This window comes from Mizuhopecten yessoensis, unplaced genomic scaffold, assembly GCF_002113885.1.
Source record: "Mizuhopecten yessoensis strain PY_sf001 unplaced genomic scaffold, ASM211388v2 scaffold10981, whole genome shotgun sequence".
NCBI classification, from domain to species: Eukaryota; Metazoa; Mollusca; class Bivalvia; order Pectinida; family Pectinidae; genus Mizuhopecten; species Mizuhopecten yessoensis.
Window position 1 is genome coordinate 119,952 of NW_018408818.1, and position 18,880 is coordinate 138,831.

Genomic DNA, 18,880 nt, shown 5'->3' on the forward strand with positions numbered 1-18,880 from the left:
GCTTCATAGCTCTGACCACGCAATATATAATTGTAAACAGGGACGTAAATGTCACTAATATTAGCCAATCACAGGACAATATTTCCGTGTAAAGGGTTAATCCAGCGACAGTTCCAAGAGTAAATACGAAGTTTTAGAAGGATACTTAGTTCTAACTAAGAATAAGATTATATCCAATGACGTTTGAGTCCGTGGTAATGGATTTTATTTTCAGTTTGTTTAGTATTACTAGAAGGTGACGTTATGTCTCGTTTATGAATATCTGAGCTCATTAACTGAAGTATTTTTACCGGAAGTTGCGTGTAGCATGCATGACCTACAGTCAAGTAGCAGTTCCCGATTGAGATAAACAGGGTGCATTTTCAATAAGAATACGACGTAGTGATAAGATCATATGTTCTATAAAGAAAAGGAATGATATTTACAAGCCATTCAAGTGCATTTGAGTCCAAAGTTACGCATAATAAAGACAGTAGGTCCGGTATATGATTAAATTTAGTACCAGTGATTACCGCTAGAGGCCGTCTGTGTGAAATCGACATTTATGAATATCTGAGCTCATTAACTAAAGTAATACCAATAGCTGGCGGCTAACGCCTTAGCTAAAAACGAGAAGAGGGCGATTTTTTTTTTTATTATTGTGTAGTTTGTAAAACGTTCATTGTGGACATTACCTTGTCTTTTTATAGTTGTGTAGAGATCCGTCATAGAGCAAGCCTTCGAAAATCCCCCCACGATGTTCCAGACGCGAATCACGAACCCCCCCATTCCTTATTTGTACCGAAATGAGCGCCATTTGTACACAACACTAATAAGTCTTAATCATTTTAACGCTTGCCTGTATCTCAATCCTTACCTTTATTCAAACATTTTCGGGACTTGGGTGACTAACGAGTTAAAACGACATGCGGACCAATTTTCCGGATTTTTTTAAAGATGGCGGCTGGCGCATTCACGATTTTTTTTCTATTACTTTCACGATAAAATCGGCAATGCGCACGGTGCCATGAGATGCGTGCGGGCCTGAGAACCAAGTAATCTTTCTTTTTTGGCCTTAGTGCAATACAGCAAAAAAGCATGAACACATATATATGTTTAAAATATATATGTAGTTTGAAGATTATATTTGTTAGACCCATTGGTATTACACACACTTTTATCATTTTCCAAGGGTGAAAAAAGAAAGAAACCAAACACCAACCTTTTCTTTTAGCTTTCTTCTTCCAAAGCGTATCTCTCTGCCAGACTGAGAAAGATAAATGTTACAGTTTAGAAGGGGAACAATGTATTAAACAGAAAACAGCTGGCATTTCCATGTGCTAACTTGTTACTTTATAGTGTATGATAGGTCTGGCAGTCTCATTTTGATCATAAACCAATATTTTTTAATTGTTTGGCAACAATAATAATCTTAATATTAATTTACACTGTATATTAACAGCACATCCATGATTAAGAGCTAACTTCAGAACTATTATTAGATACTGGTAGCAGGGATAACTTTATGATACATACAGTTTTTTTCTGGGGCCAACTATACAAATGTAAACGAATATTTTAGACCCCATCACTCACACATTTTCAATTATAAATTCCTCCTTAATACCACCCCTTCCCATGTTCATATCTGAATTATCATCATGTGAAAAAGACAATACAAATTAATGCTATTAATTAAGATGCATAAGTTTTTGAAGTTTAAAATGAAAAAAATCTGTTATCTTAAAACCATTTCATTAAACAGTTCACTCATTCACCCTTGAAGACACATTTGAACTCTTCCAATTCAAAGGTTGGAAAAGTTAATTATGAAAATTCAGGGGGGGATGAGTTTAAGTTGTTTGACAAGAAATTTGTACTGCGATAAACCACTAAGTGGGTCTCTATGATGGATAATGATCATCGAAAACAAATGGTCTTAGATACAAACGAAAGTTTGAATGTCTTTGAACTACAACAAGAGGCCCAATGGGCCTGAATCGCTCACCTGGTATTAATCTCACACTTGTAATCTTAAAGTCGAGTAATATACAGCTACAGGCAAAATATCTGTGTAAGGTCCATTTGAATCTATTAAATGATTTAAATACATGACACCTGTGACTTTGAAAGTTTATAGCCTTCCATCCCGGCATACTTCTGGCTAAATATCATTACCCTGGACCTTTTGAATATTCAGAACAAGTCATTTAAAGAATTAAATATATTTGATCCCTGTGACCTTGAAAATGAGCAAAGGTCATTCATTTGAACAAACTTGGTAGCCCTTTATCACAGTTTGCTTCTGGCCAAATACCATCACCCTAGGCCTTTCGGTTATTTAGGTGAGCTTAAAACAATGTAATGTCATAATTAGATTCCTGTCACCTTTGCCATGAGCCTAGACACTCTGGCTTTGAATGCCATCTGTGAGGATTTGGAGAGATGTTCAAATGTTCCTGTCAGTATCTGCTGGAACTCCTTATCCGACTCCACCTCCCGTTGACCTGCGTCGCTTTCCCACCACGGAATGATCCCAGGAATCCCGCACGCTGGACCGCCCTCGTAGAAAAAGTCACTTTGCTCATCATCAGCTGAAAGCATAATTTTGCATATTATAAATCTTTATTAAACACATTTCATTCACATGATTTCCTTTTAGTTCAGATGAAATATTTTATGCAATAAAATATTTCTTTAAAATAAAAGCAATGCCATGCTGCCATGGTGTATACATATTTTGTGCGATGTTTTCGTACTTGATATTCAATGTAGTAGATAGTTACCCTCTCTGCCTTCATCATTGGTGATAAGGCCGTCACTCTCACTACTGCTAAGACTTGAACTGGAGCTACTCTCTCTACAATGAAGAAAGAACCCCCTATTATACTGTGCAGGTTTAAAGTCATTTTATGAATATTACATTCAGATATTTTAGTCTACATAAAATGATTAATATTTTCATATTCATTGCAAAGGCCTATAATTTAAGTTGCCTTTATCACATATTCATTGTGTAGATAATGAAGTTTTACAAATATTTAGACAGGATATACTCCTAAGCTTCCCTTTATACTGTTGTTGATGACAAATAATTCAAACAAAAGAACAAGAGCTGGGTACAAATTACATCCACTTTGGATAGATTGGTTTCCATATGATCACTTTCTTTTATATATGCCTGTGTTATTTCTATGGTAAAAGCAGCTTGTAGACAAGAGGCTGACCACAAGGCAAGACCTGGTATATAACAAATTCATCAGACACACTAAGGAACTTCCAATAATTGGTTGGATTTTTGTCTCTACTTATACAGTAAATATGAAATAAGAAGAAATCCTGGCCACAGACATCACTTACTGAGAGCCCACATCCATGGTATCCTCATTCTTAGATGGTTTGCCGTGAGTGCTGCTGCTGGAAGGGAAATCTGTCCTTGACTTCGAACTCCTCTTCCTCTTTCCTGGCAACACGGAGGCTTCTATAGATATGAGCCCAATATTGTCTTTGTTTGTGAGAGGTGTCTGAGTGGCCCCCTGGTCTACAGACGAGCTGTGAAGGTTCCCGTCACTACTATGGTGATGCTGATAGGGTTTTGGGGGATGCATAGGTGGCTGCATCATCATGTCTGGATCACTGTCTACTGCCATCGACTTGTATTTCTTCCTTCGACGTTGAGGACGTCTGGGAGAAAAAGTTTCTGTCACTGAATCAGATTCCACTGTTGGCACATAACTAAAATTTAATGGCATAGTCAATCTGGCAACTGTAGATGACATACCAATATCATCAGAGTCACTCTGCTGGATGATGTTTTCCATGTAATCCTTCAGTGCTTCCTCAACACTGCTTTCTGAGGCTTCACTGATGTTTCCTCCATCAACTATGAATGTGCGACGTTTCTTTCCTTTGCGTTTTCGGCTGCAGCGTTTGGAGGATGACCCTGAGGGTTGACTCTCACGGGATTGAGACTTGGTACTTCTGGCTGTCTCCTCAAGAGCACTTGCCAGATCATGCACCAGCTCATCCATCCTCACAAATTTGTTGTTTGAAAACACTCGCAGATTTTGAAATTCCTTCACAATATGACCCTCCATCAGTACACTAAGTATGGACACTTTGAAAAAAAAAAAAGGATTAAAAGTTATAAATCACTTGAACACTTAGCAGAAAGAAATTAAAACAACATTAAGGCAATGCAAACTAAGCTATCATTTCATGTGAGTATGTCTTTTTTCTATGTTGAATATTCTTATTAAACAACCATTCAAAACATATTCATTTCAAGGGACATATTATGATGATGCATAATATATATAGAGGTACCAACATTTCGATACTTTGTATTTTCGGTACTGGGATGTTTCAGTACTTGGTTTTGGATCCCTGACAAACTGTTTTGGCGATTTTATCTTTTAAAATTCTTCACTTAAGCAGTTTTTCTTTATACAAAAAAGTACTGAAACATCCTGCTTTTAAGGTCCTGAAAGGTTAAAAATTCTATCAATTAGTCATTATGTTAGTTATTAAGTATGGGTAACGCTCACGTTCGCTCTCTGCACCCCTGGAATATGTCATAGCAAAATTGAAGACACAGCACTAGCTATTTGATTGGTGTCAGGTAAACTGATCAAACCTAGGCTGATACCTGTCATTTGAAGATTACAGACGAGCGACACCCGAGTACAAGGCCAGGCAATTTTACTGATACATGACCAACAGTTTCTATGATATTATCAATACAGCCAATCTGGATTGATCATAGCGAATCTCTCAACACACTGCCTCTTGAAGTTTGGGATGCTGAGCTATGTGTAGGTCACAAAAGCTGCCCCCCCCCCCCCCCCCCCCCCCATGAACAGCAGTGGACTTGACACAATGTTTTTAGTTCAAACCCTTTCGGGTTCAGGCTTATTACACTATTTTCTTTGATCACTGTCAGAGTCACTGCTGTTTCCTTCATTTGTCATGACAGAGCCCTCTACAGGTTGTAATTTGTATTTTGATGTATATTTTTGTGAGTCATCTGTATATTTATAACTGACTGTAAATAAAGTAAATATTTCTATGATGTTATATTTATAACTAAGTGAAAAATGTGGTCAAAAGTGACAAGGAATTTGAATACTTAACATCAGTTTAATAGAATATTGCATCGACGACTTTATCATGCATGTTTTTATGCATTTTGCAATCTTGTTTTTAAATGTTTCTTAACCAATGATTATTGCATGTCATATTGAAATAGCCAGTCTTAATATTGTAATAAGACATGAAACAGATGTATTATTATATATTTCATTATACAAAGAAATGCAATACACGATGACATGCAGTTGTAATCTTCTTTGATTGAAATAGACGGTCACGAACATAATTTCATTTTAAGAGTCTGAACAAATGTAATATTTCTACCCTGCTTGGCACAACTATAATGTGCTGAGTCAACTGTAGTAACGGAGGAGAAACATGTCACGTACACAAACATAGTTAGTAAGTAGCATCCCAAACTTCAAAGATGTGGTTGCAAAGATTTACCGTTCGGAGATCTAGATCGGCGAAGATCAATCCTGGTAAGATGTAAAATCTATGTTACTTTTTACCTTTAATGTCCCAAGAATATTGACAAGAACGAGTCTCCAAATAAGGAAGTTAAAATTATTTCACATGAATCTATTTTAAGCATGTGACAAAAACTAAACACGAACTGATCAAAATAAGGCGAATCGCAACACCAGGCGTGAAAATGCTAAATATAGAATAACAAGATAAAAGCAATCACTCGAGAAACATTGAAAATGTGTGGAATATTTTTGCATACCAACTTCATATCTTTATAAAAAGCACATGCAATATTATACTTGGATTCGTATTTTCGATGAAAATACGACGCAAAACATTGAAGTTGACGTCGTAACACATTCAACCGCCGCCATGACTGTTATGATTCCTAATCTCACGTTTTCTCGTACGTTCACGAGAAGTTAGCAGACAGTCGTGGGAAAAGAACGGGAAAATGGCAGCAGATCGGGGGCGCCGAAATATCAATCAGAAATTTGCTGAAAGCCTGTACAAGTACAGTCGCCCAAGGTAAGAACACAGAAAGAACTAATCTCTCTCGAATTCCATCTGGAAAATTGGCGACCGAATGGTAGTTGAACCAATATAAATGGATAGACAAGTTCAGGTTCAAGAAGTATTTATGGTTGTCAAGGGTTACAGAGGAAGCCTTACTGTCAAGTTTCCTATCAGCTGATTTGCCGTCATCTTGAGATCATGGTCGTTTGATTGACTTTTGTGTGTCCGGAATAAGAAATACGAATGTGTATTAAAAAAGTACCGCAAAAATTCATATTAAAACGAATTAATTTTAGAAATTGAAAAATTACTTCTTAATCCTTAATATGACAAAAATAATAAAATCTTTGTAAAATCTGTTACAGTCACGGTATTTATCTTTAATTTCAGTTTGAAAAGTTATGGTTAGAGTAATTACAACTTATAGGTTAACATGATAGTAAAACATCTTGTGAAACCCTTATAAATATTAAGTTATACATAAAACAATAGTTATATAGATGCCCCCCCCCTCTTTTTTTTTTTACCAGAAATTCACTCATAGTATCATGAAGCCCTCAGAATTTTCAAAACTGAAGCTTCCAGAAGAGAAATTAATCTATAATTTCTTCAAATTTTCAACCAATTGAAGGGTTACTACTTACTAGGCAAAGCAGTTACTTGTGACCAAGAAGCTTGATTAATTTATTAGCTCACCTGGTCCGAAGGACCATTTATGCCATACCGCGTTGTCCGTCAACTTTTCCTTTAAAACGCTATTAGTCATGAACGACTGAGCAGATTTTGACCAAATTTGGTCAAAAGCATCCTTGGGGGAAGGGGAACAATTTTGTATAAATGGTGGGTCTCACGGGCCCCCCTGGGGGCTGAGGGGCGGGGCCCAATAGGGGAAATATAGCAAATTCTTCTTCTTCTTCTGTAGGAATGAAAGGATTTGGTCCATATTTGGTCTGAAGCATTCTTGGGTGAACGGGAGCCAATTTTGTATAAACGGTAGGTCTGGCCCCCCCTGGGGGCTGAGGGGGTGGGGCCAAACAGGAAATATAACAAATTCTTTAAAATCCTTCTTCTTCTGTAGGAATGAAAAGATTTGTTCCATATTTAGTCTGAAGCATCCTTGGGTGAAGGGGAACCAATTTTGTATAAACCATGGGTGTGGCCCTCCAAATAGAGGAAACATAGCAAATTATTCTTTAAAATCCTTCTTCTTCCGTAGGAATAAAAGGATTTGGTCCATATTTAGTCTGGAGCATCCTTGGTTAAAGGGGAACCAATTTTGTATAAACGGTGGTTGTGGCCCCCCTGGGGACTGAGGGGCAGGGCCCAATAGGGGAAATGTAGCAAATTCTTTAAAATCCTTCTTCTTCTGTAGGAATGAAAGGATTTGTTCCATATTTGGTCTGAAGCACCCTTGGGTGAAGGGGAACCAATTTTGTACAAACCATGGGTGTGGCCCCCCAGGGGCCTGAGGGGCGGGGCCAAATAGGGGAAACATAGTAAATTATTCTTTAAAATTCTTCTTCTTCCGTAGGAATAAAAGGATTTGGTCCATATTTAGTGTGGAGCATCCTTGGGTAAAGGGGAACCAATTTTGTATAAACAGTGTATAAAAAAGGTGGTTGTTGCCCCCCTGGGACCTGAGGGGCGGGGCCCAATAGGGGAAATATAGATAAAACCTTTATAATCCTTCTTATACCATAGGGATTAAGGGATATTATCCTAATTTAGTCTGGAGCATCCTTGGGCAAAAGGGACTCAATTTTGTATAAACAGTGTGTCTGACCCCTCTGGAGGCAGAGGGCGGAGCCTAATAGGGGAAATATAGGTAAAACCTTTAAATTCCTTCTTCTACCATAGAGATTAAGGGATTTTATCCTAATTTAGTCTGGAGCATCAATGGGACTCAATTTTGTATAAGAATGCAGTGGGTGTGGTCTCCCAAGGGGCAGAAGGGCGGGGCCAAATAGGAGAAATAGAGGTAAAACCTTTAAAATACTTCTTCGACCATCGGGATTATGGGATTTTATCCTTATTTAGCCTGGAGCTATATCTCAAGTACTGGATGGATCTTTCTGAAATTTCATATGTACTTACAGCTGCACCTACTTCATACCAATTATTTTAAACATATTCAGGTGAGTGATACAGGCCCTCTGGGCCTCTTGTTATAATTAGACTAGAGCATCCTTCTACAGTTAGGAGGTCCTGTGGTTGCATCCTAGTCTGGTCTATTGCATTTTACATCTTCTGTTACACCAACGTTTTGATCTGTTGACAGGATACCAGAATATTCTCGTATGCATCCTGTGGTGCCTCGTCTTTATGTACAGGAATGGAAGACTGACATGAAGAACAGGGAGCTTATTGTTAAGGTAAATATCTTATATATACCGATACCTCGGTGTGTGTTTTCAACAATGATATGAATGCACACTGTGCCATGTATTATTTATTTCAACTCCCTTCACTTGGTCACTCCCTTTCATAGTCAAATCTTGTAACTCGTTGCCATTAGATGGACTAAAATAAAGATGCTGAAATAATACTGACTGCATTTTTTTCTGCTATTTGGTTTTATATAGATTTCATATACATTTTAAATGAAAACAAGAGGCCTGTATCGCTCACCTGAATATGTTTAAAATAATTGGCATGAAGTAAAGATATAGCACCCTATGGTATGTGCTGTAAGTACATATGAAATTTCAGAAAGATCCATCCAGTACTTGAGATATAACAAATTTCAAACAGAGCCCCACCCCTATGCCCCTAGGGGGGTCATATCCACCGTTTATACAAAATTGGTTCCCCTTTACCCAAGGATGCTTCACACCAAATATGGACCAAATCTTTCCATTCCTACAGAAGAAGAAGGATTTTAAAGAATAATTTGCTATGTTTCCCCTATTGGGCCCTGCCCTCAGGCCCTTGGGGGTCAGACCCATGGTTAATACAAAATTGGTACCCCTTCACCCAAGGATGCTCCAGACTAAATATGGAATAAATAATGTCATTTCTACAGAAGAAGAAGGATTTTTAAGAATTTGCTATATTTCCAATATTGGGCCCCACCCCTCAGCCCCCAAGGATGCTCAACACCAAATGTGGACCTAATCCTGTCATTCCTACAGAAGTAGAAGGATTTTAAAGAATAATTTGCTATTTTCCCCTATTGGCCCCGCCCCTCAGGCCCTTGGGGGGCCAAACCAACGGTTTATACAAAACTGAGTCCCCTTGGCCCAAGGATGCTCCCGACTTAATAAGGATAAAATTCCTTAATCCCTAGGGTAGGAGAAGGATTTTGAAGGTTTTACCTCTATTTCCCCTATTCGGCCCCAGCCCTCTGCCCCAAGGGGGGCTACACCTACCATTTATACAAAATTGAGTCCCCTTGGCCTAAGGATGCTCCAGACTAAATTAGGATAAAATCCCTTCATCCCTATGGTAGGAGAAGGATTTTGAAGGTTTTACCTATTTCCCTTATTCGGCCCCGCCCATCTGCCCCAAGGGCATTTGAAGATTTCTTTGAAAGAATTGTAGTTGTATGATGTTCAAATCAAATTTAAGGTTGAACTAATATTATTTGAAACAAGAAAGTCATATAGAAATTCTTAAACAGAGAAAGCTTATTGTTTGTGTTTGAATTTGTTTGCCTAGTTAAGAAAACATCTACAATAATTGGGATGGGAAAGCATATTAGCATTGAGCTTTAACAAATTTGTCTTGAAAAGGCTGTTGTGTTCCCACTTCCCTGAACCCAGCTTATATTTTTGCTTTAACCTATAAAATGTTTGTATCTCCATTAACCCATCAACACACCTTACCAATTTGGTTTTTTAGCTCACCTGGCCCAAAGGGCCAAGTGAGCTTATGGCATGGTGCGTCGTCCGTCGTCCGTCCGGCGTCCGGCGTCCGTCCGGCGTCAACTTTTTACTTTAAACAACTTCTTCTCAGTAACCAAAAGGCCTAGGGTGATGATATTTGGCCAGAAGCATGCTTTGATGAAGGGCTACCAAGTTTGTTCAAATAAATGACCTTCATCAATTTTCAAGGTCACAGGGGTCAAATATGTTAAAATCTTTATACAACTTCTTCTGAATAACCAAGAGGCATAGGATGATGATATTTGGCCAGTAATATGCTGGGATGAAGGGCTACCAAGTTTGTTCAAATAAATGACCTTGACTTATATTCAAGGTCACAGGGGTCAATTGTCTTTAAATACCTTTAAACAACTTCTTCTCAATAACCAAAATGCCCAAGGTGGTGATATTTGGCCAGTAGCATGCTGTGGTGAAGGGCTACAAAGTTTGATCAAATGAATGACCTTCACCCATATTCAAGGTCACAGGGGTCAAATATTTTAAAAACTTTTAACAACTTCTTCTCAATAACCAAAATGCCCAGGGTGATGATATTTGGCCAGTAGCATGCTGAGATGAAGGGCTACAAAGTTTGTTCAAATGAATGACCTTCACCCATATTCAAGGTCACAGGGGTCAAATATGTTAAAAACTTTAAACAACTTCTTCTGAATAACCAAAATGCCCAGGGTGATGATATTTGGCCAGTAGCATGCTGAGATGAAGGGCTACAAAGTTTGTTCAAATGAATGACCTTCACCCATATTCAAGGTCACAGGGGTCAAATATGTTAAAAACTTTAAACAACTTCTTCTGAATAACCAAAATGCCCAGGGTGATGATATTTGGCCAGTAGCATGCTGAGATGAAGGGCTACAAAGTTTGTTCAAATGAATGACCTTCACCCATATTCAAGGTCACAGGGGTCAAATATGTTAAAAACTTTAAACAACTTCTTCTGAATAACCAAAATGCCCAGGGTGATGATATTTGGCCAGTAGCATGCTGAGATGAAGGGCTACAAAGTTTGTTCAAATGAATGACCTTCACCCATATTCAAGGTCACAGGGGTCAAATATGTTAAAAACTTTAAACAACTTCTTCTGAATAACCAAAATGCCCAGGGTGATGATATTTGGCCAGTAGCATGCTGAGATGAAGGGCTACAAAGTTTGTTCAAATGAATGACCTTCACCCATATTCAAGGTCACAGGGGTCAAATATGTTAAAAACTTTAAACAACTTCTTCTGAATAACCAAAATGCCCAGGGTGATGATATTTGGCCAGTAGCATGCTGAGATGAAGGGCTACAAAGTTTGTTCAAATGAATGACCTTCACCCATATTCAAGGTCACAGGGGTCAAATATGTTAAAAACTTTAAACAACTTCTTCTGAATAACCAAAATGCCCAGGGTGATGATATTTGGCCAGTAGCATGCTGAGATGAAGGGCTACAAAGTTTGTTCAAATGAATGACCTTCACCCATATTCAAGGTCACAGGGGTCAAATATGTTAAAAACTTTAAACAACTTCTTCTGAATAACCAAAATGCCCAGGGTGATGATATTTGGCCAGTAGCATGCTGAGATGAAGGGCTACAAAGTTTGTTCAAATGAATGACCTTCACCCATATTCAAGGTCACAGGGGTCAAATATGTTAAAAACTTTAAACAACTTCTTCTGAATAACCAAAATGCCCAGGGTGATGATATTTAGTCAGTAGCATACTAGGATCAAGGGCTACCAAGTTTGTTTAAATGTATGACCTTGAATCATATTCAAGGTCACAAGGAGCAAATATGTTCAAAATATTTAAACAACTTGTTCTGAATAACCAAAAGGCTCAGGATGTTGATATTTAGTCAGTAGCATGCTGGGATCAAGGACTACTATGTTTGTTAAAGTGAATGACTTTGACTTATATTCAAGGTCACAGGGGTCAAATTTGTTTAAAATCTTTAAACGACCTCTTCTGAATAACCATGGGTCCCAGGATGTTGATACTTTACAAATTGCATCCTGAGATGAAAGGCTATAAAATTTGTTCGACTTTCAATCACAGGGGTGAAATGTTTTAAAAAAAATTAACAGGGTCTTTTGAATGAATTTTAATCATAAATACTGATATTTTGCCTGTAGCTTTATTTTAGATCACTTTTAAGGTTACAAGTGTGAGATTTATACCAGGTGAGCGATGCAGGCCCATTGGGCCTCTTGTCTTTCTAAAGTATGTATACAACACAATACCAAACTTATCTAGCATAACTCTTATAAATGTTACCATTTTTAGACATTATGATGATGATGTGGAGTGTTCCTGGGATGTAAGTTAAGCATGGACATGCTTTCAAATATGGTATTACATGTATAACATGCCATTTTAGCCTAGCTGAATTAACAATTGTATCATGCTTGATCATAGAAAATTAACTGTACGCTTTTAGTTTTATGCCTCTTTGTAATACGTGGATTTTCAGTACCACAATTTTTTTTTTATACCCAAAATAAATGTATATTAAGTTTTTATAGTCGAGTTGAGTCTTAACCGAGTTGATCCATTATTCAATGCAGTAGGGGAGAAATATGACTTTCTCCTCAACAAATTATCTGTGATCTAGTTACCTCATAATGCTGTTACTTTTACTGGGACAAAACACAATTGAAGTTTCATGCAACTGCTAAAGCAGAAGTCATCTGGTAGCCGTTCAGCCTTGAACAAGTTTTCTGTAACTGTCTAAACCAAATGTCAGTTGTGTCTCAAACTTCAGATGTAATGTTGGCAGTGTACTTGAGCAAACCACCAATTCTTTACTTTTTTCCAGTGTTACTGTTGATTAGCTTCTGTTCTATGATATTCACGAGTCCAAACTTTTCAGAAAAAACTACTTTTATAGAATTATTACCTAAATCCTAAATATTATGAGAATATGTTGCATGACCAAATAATTATTTTATATCATACTTAACACACAGTAGACTATACTGGTATACATATTCTACAGAAACCAGTAACTTCACGATTTGCATGCTGTACACTTATATTTTATAATTATATCACAAGCAGAATTATGAATACTGAAGCTCTGTACACCTAAGTAATGTCAGTTTAGATTTCATTTGATATCTGAGCCGTTTTGTTAGATTAAATAGCACATCACCCCTGGTGGTCTAGTAGCAACAAGAAGTTGTATCACAGTCATTAATTTGTGTTTTTCAGGAAAATGTCACCTTGACTTCCTACATTTCTATAATCGGGGTAAAAGTAATGACATAACACATTGTCATAAAATGATCATACTCAGTCAACATTTTTTTTGCTAAAGAATGCATTTTTTCTGTATTTAAGAATAAAGAAAAACACAGGACTACAAGGTTTTTTGAAGTCATTCTTGTTAATTTGCATTTATAAGAAATTTTAATTAAATTACCCCCCTGCAACAAGGAATACTGGGATCACTCTGGATGTCTATAGTAACATGTCCGGAAAACTCAATCTTAACTAACAGGCAGATTTTATTGAAACAAATTTTAAGTTCTTTTCTTAATTCAGGATATCAATTATTAAAATGGAGATTATTCATAATTGATAATTTTTTGTTACAATAGTTTATGATCACATACAAAGTTTTGTGCTGCTCACTGCCTGCATGCTACAAACTGCATTGGATGTCTATATTGGTATCAAATTTCACCATCAATCATGTTTTTTTTAACAAATAATTTCAAAGTCAGAGAATCAAATACCAGCATGAAACACTTTTCAAATGATCATGTGAAAATACTCAATATAAAAGAGGAATTTTTAAAATTGTGAATTCTTATATAAGTAGATGATTCATGACTCTTTGGTATTAGCTTTCCATAAGCTGTATTAATGTCATAGATGATAATTAAAAGTGGTTAATCCCCCTTATTGAGATACAAATGTAGGTACTACAGGAATTGAAACTGTTAAAAAATTCTTAGAGGTGAAAACGAATGTCTTAAGCTCATCTAGGATACCATCCCTTCAGCATTTCATGTTTTTGTTCTGTTATTTCACTTATTTCTATCCTCATCTTTAACCAACTTTGTGACGTTAGTTTTTGTGGTATAAACATGCACCAACACTTTTTCGGGTTACGTGGCATATGTTTTCTTTAACTTTAACTTCATTATTTATCTGTTTTCCAGAATGCAGAGCTCGGAGGAATTCCTCACGTTGAACATGATGAAAACTTGTTCTTAGAAAAGCGTGAACAGATGCACTACAATGTAGAGGACCGGAATCGTGTGGAGGGCAAGTACAGAATGCCGAGTAGAGCAACACTACTCCAGCCAGACTTCCACCACGAAACCTCCAAATATCAGAGTGAACTGATGTTCCGCAGAGCAAGTGACAACTGAATAAGAACTAAACCTATACATTTTGTTCAAGTGCTTATTTTAATATTTTTGGTAAACACAATGTGCACTTCATGAAAACAATGTGATAAATTAAAGCAGTTTGAATATGGATCCCATCCACATGTTTCGTGCAGTATTAACTTAACCAGGGATTGAATACATTACTTTGACATGTCAGGTTAGTCATTATGAGAGTTTAATTCATAAAAGGCATTCAAATTGTCACTATCAGTATTAGTGTTATATCTTCACAGCTTGCCATTCTCATATAAACTTGTGAAAATTAAATCTCGTTATCACACAGTTGTATTATTGCATTATATACCCTTTGCACTGATATTTAATATAACATTCTTGTTAAATATTTGTTTAGTCTATTTACTGTTGCAAGCTCTTTTGCAACTATTTTCACATGATACATACACATCAATTGCATATTTCTTGTACATTATGTTGATCTTTAGGGTTCCTTTTGTATTTATATGTTGCATGCAGAGTTTTTACCGAAACATATTTTCCTCCTTTGGTTTGAAAATATTTCTCACAGGGGCTTTCAGTAAGTTTTCAAAATAATGAATTTGAAAAGCATGAATTATATTTTGGGTTGACACCAACTTGTCTTTTCTATTTTTGTCTTTTACTCTATTGTGAATTGTTATCTTTTGTAATATTTCTGTACATTGAACAAAGTAAAACTTTCATTTTATATTTAATAAGTACTTTTCTCTTCATTTTTTTCTTCAAAAGATTGATATTTTGTACAAACTTTCTCCTGTGATATAGTTAGTGTATTTGATCATAAACACCTTGTACATATTCACTTTACATGGATGCACAAGTATAGATAGCTTAATATCGTTTTCTATTTGTGGTGTTGATAATAAAATTTTATTGAAGTTTCAATTGACCTTGCATTTTTTTCTATTATCCCAATGCTACAGTAACCTCCTCTTAATTCCGTTTTGTATATTACTGTCATACAGTTGTGCCAGTTAACTTGGAAGCATAGTCGATTTAAACAATCTGAGGTCCAGGGATTCGAATCCCAGTCTTGTCTAATTTTTACAGTCTGTTGCTGCTTATTTTTCTGTTTGTTTCATCTCTATTATTAGCTCACCCCTGGTCCGAAGGACCAAGGTGAGCTTATGCCATACTGTCGCGTCCGTCCGTCAACAATTTCTTTAAACGACTTCTTCTTTTTAACCGCTCATTGGAATTCAACTAAATTTGACTGGAAGCATCCCTAGGTGGTGGGGATTCAAAATTGTACAAATGGTGGGGCTGACCCCCCAGGGGGCTGAGAGGCGAGGCCAAAAGATGTCAATTTGGCTATACTGCTTTAAGCGACATCTTCTCTGGAACTAAGAAGTCGATATCAACCATATTTGACTGGAGGCATCCCTAGGTGTCAGAGATTCAAAATTGTACAAATGATGGAGCTGACCCCCCAGGGGGCTGAGAGGCGGGGCCAAAAGGGGTCAATTTTGCAATATTGCTTTAAGCAACTTCTTCTCTGGAACTAAGAAGTGGATATCAACCATATTTGACTGGAAGCATCCCTAGGTGGTGGGGATTCAAAATTGTACAAATGGTTGGGCTGACCCCCCAGGGGGCTGAGGGGCGGGCCAAAAAGGGGGCAATTTGGCTATATTGCTACAAACGACTTCTTCTGTAGAACTATGCCATGGATATCAACCATATTTGACTTGAAGCATCCCTAGGTGGTGGGGATTCAAAATTGTACAAATGGTTGGGCTGACCCCCCAGGGGGCTGAAGGGCGGGGCCAAAAGGAGTCAATTTGGCAATATTGCTTTAAGCGACTTCTTCTCTGGAACTAAGAAGTGGATATCAACCGTATTTGACTGGAAGCATTCCTAGGTGGTGGGGATTAAAAATTATACAAATGGTGGGGCTGAGGGCGAGGCCAAAAAAGGGGCAATTTGGCTATATTGCTATAAACGACTTCTACTGTAGAACTATACCATGAATATTGATCATATTTGGTCGGAAGCATCCCTAGGTCGCAGGGATTCAAAATGGTACAAATGGTGGGGCTGACCCCCCGGGCTAAGGAGTGGGGCCAAAAAAAGTGTATTACTTGGAAATGGTTGAGATCCCCACCATATAACCATGGTATACAATTGCTGAGTATAAAGAGAAGAATGCACATTTGCTTCCAGGATGGCTTTAGGGTCTGGCCCCACCCTTGGAGACATAGTCCCTGGGCCATAACTTTAAAACTGTTGAGATCCCCACCCCAAAACTATATATACAAATGCTGGGCATAAAAAGACGAATGCAGTCATGATATTAGAATAGACCCTGGGGTCTGACCGAACCCCTAGGGACCTAGTTTGTTAGTCACAGCTTGGAAACAGTTGAGAGCCCCACCCTATAACGGTATATACAATTGCTGAGTATAAAGAGATCAGAAAGATCCATCCAGTACTTGAGATATAGAGAACAAACTTCAAACAGAGCCCCACCCCTATGCCCCTACGGGGGTCATACCCACCAATTATACAAAATTGAGTCACCGTCACCCAAGGATGCTCCACACTGAATAAGGATAAAATCCCTTAATCCCGATGGTCTGAGAAGGATTTTAAAGGTTTTACCTCTATTTCTCCTATTGGGCCCCCGCCCTTCTTCCCCCCTCGGAGACCACACCTACTGCTAATATAAAATTGAGTCCCCTTGGCCCAAGGATGCTCCAGACTATATTAGGATAAAATCCCTTAATCCCTATGGTAGAAAAAGGATTTTAAAGGTTTTACCTCTATTTTCCTATTGGGCCCCGACTCTCTGCCTACAGGGGGGTCAGACACACCGTTTATACAAAATTGGTTCCCCTTCACCCAAGAATGCTTCTGACCAAATATGGACCAAATCCTGTCATTCCTACCTAAGAAGAAGGATTTTGAAGATTTACATCTATTTCCTCTATTGGGCCCCACCCCTCAGGTCCCAGGGGGGCCACACCCACTATTTATACAAAATTGGTTCCCCTTTACCCAAGGATGTTCCACACCAAATATGGACCAAATCCTTTCATTCCTACAGAAGAAGAAGGATTTTAAAGAATAATTTGCTATGTTTCCCCTATTGGGCCCTGCCCCTCAGGCCCCTGGGGGGCCAGACCCTTGATTTACACAAAATTGGATCCCCTTCACCCAAGGATGCTTCAGACCAAATATGGAACAAATCCTTTCATTCCTACAGAAGAAGGATTTTAAAGAATAATTTCCTATGTTTCCCCTATTGGGCTTCGCCCATCAGGCCCCTGGGGAGTCAGACCCATGGTTTATACAAAATTGGTTCTCCACTACCCACGGATGCTCCACCCCAAAAATGGACCAAATCCTTTTATTCCTACAGAAGAAGAAGGATTTTAAAGAATAATTTCCTATGTTTCCCCTATTGGGCTTCGCCCATCAGGCCCCTGGGGAGCCAGACCCATGGTTTATACAAAATTGGTTCTCAACTACCCACGGATGCTCCACACCAAAAATCGACCAAATCCTTTTATTCCTACAGAAGAAGAAGGATTTTAAAGAATAATTGGCTATGTTACCCCTATTGGGCCCTGCCCCTCAGGCCCCTGGGGGGCCAGACCCTTGATTTACACAAAATTGGATCCCCTTCACCCAAGGATGCTTCAGACCAAATATGGAACAAAGCCTTCCATGCCTACAGAAGAAGAAGGATTTTAAAGAATAATTGGCTATGTTACCCCTATTGGGCCCTGCCCCTCAAGCCCCTGGGGGGCCAGATCCACGGTTTATACAAAATTGGATCCCTTTCACCCAAGGATGCTTCAGACCAAATATGGAACAAATCCTTCCATGCCTACAGAAGAAGAAGGATTTTAAAGAATTTGCTATATTTCCCATATTGGGCCCTCTGCCCCCAGGGGTAACAGACCAACCATTTATACAAATTTTGTTCCCCTTCCCCAAAGGATGCTTCTGACTAAATTTGGTCAAAATCTGCTCAGTTTATGACAAGTAGTGATTTTTAGGAAAAGTTGAAGGACGGACGACGGATGCTGCGGTATGGCATAAGCTCACCATGGTCCTTTGGACCAGGTGAGCTAAAAATATACCCAAAAGTGTTATTTTTCTATATAAACTAAAGTAAATTTTACCCCCTCCCCAAGGGAGACGGATGGCCTGGGGGTCCTGAAATTTACAATTTAAATTAAGCACCTTATGATCTTTCCATCCATGCCCAGAAAAAATTACTGTAGTACCTCTGAGGCTGAAGAGGAAGATTTTTGAAATATTGGTTAATTTTCCCTTTGGGGCCCCGCCCTGGCCCCAGTGAATGGGGTAGGAATCCCAATTTTACAATTTTGTAGCCTCATCTACCAAGGATGATTCTGACAAAGTTTGAAAAAATTCCATTCACTGGTTCTTGAGAAGAAGTCGAAAATGTAAAAATATTATGCACGACAACGGACGGAAAGCGATCAGAATAGGTCACTTGAGCAAAGCTCAGGTGACCTTAAAATCCCACAGTGTGGTTTTCTTTTTAAAATGATTTATCAAAGCTAAAGCTTGCCAAAAAA

The 18,880-nt window shown here is 38.1% G+C and overlaps 2 protein-coding genes across 4 annotated transcripts in view; one reads left to right on the top strand and one right to left on the bottom strand.

Moving 5' to 3' along the window:
- LOC110464297 (G patch domain-containing protein 2-like) overlaps nt 1-5,978 on the bottom strand; it is a 14,647-nt gene extending 8,669 nt beyond the window's left edge. The window contains exons 1-5 of one of the 3 annotated variants that reach the window (XM_021519434.1): nt 5,841-5,978; nt 3,340-4,096; nt 2,766-2,839; nt 2,368-2,573; nt 1,202-1,246 (exon numbers count right to left, since the gene is read on the bottom strand). In XM_021519434.1, coding sequence (XP_021375109.1) covers nt 1,202-1,246; nt 2,368-2,573; nt 2,766-2,839; nt 3,340-4,096; nt 5,841-5,901 — 1,143 coding nt within the window. In that variant the 5' untranslated portion in view covers nt 5,902-5,978. The other 2 variants (XM_021519435.1, XM_021519436.1) reach the window with 2 other exon arrangements.
- Nucleotides 5,950-15,212, top strand: LOC110464298 (testis-expressed protein 43-like). The gene is made up of 3 exons (XM_021519437.1): nt 5,950-6,069; nt 8,336-8,429; nt 14,097-15,212. Exons 1-3 carry the CDS (start codon nt 5,996-5,998, stop codon nt 14,307-14,309), a joined length of 381 nt encoding a protein of 126 aa, XP_021375112.1. The 5' UTR covers nt 5,950-5,995; the 3' UTR covers nt 14,310-15,212.
- The last annotated feature ends 3,668 nt before the right edge of the window (nt 15,213-18,880 follow it).

Bases quoted from the DNA above. Each gene is read 5' to 3' on its own strand.
- LOC110464298 (XM_021519437.1), top strand. From the start codon at position 5,996: ATGGCAGCAGATCGGGGGCGCCGAAATATCAATCAGAAATTTGCTGAA. The intron at 6,070-8,335 runs GTAAGAACACAG...ATCTGTTGACAG, and splicing joins TACAAGTACAGTCGCCCAAG to GATACCAGAATATTCTCGTA. The intron at 8,430-14,096 runs GTAAATATCTTA...TCTGTTTTCCAG, and splicing joins ACAGGGAGCTTATTGTTAAG to AATGCAGAGCTCGGAGGAAT.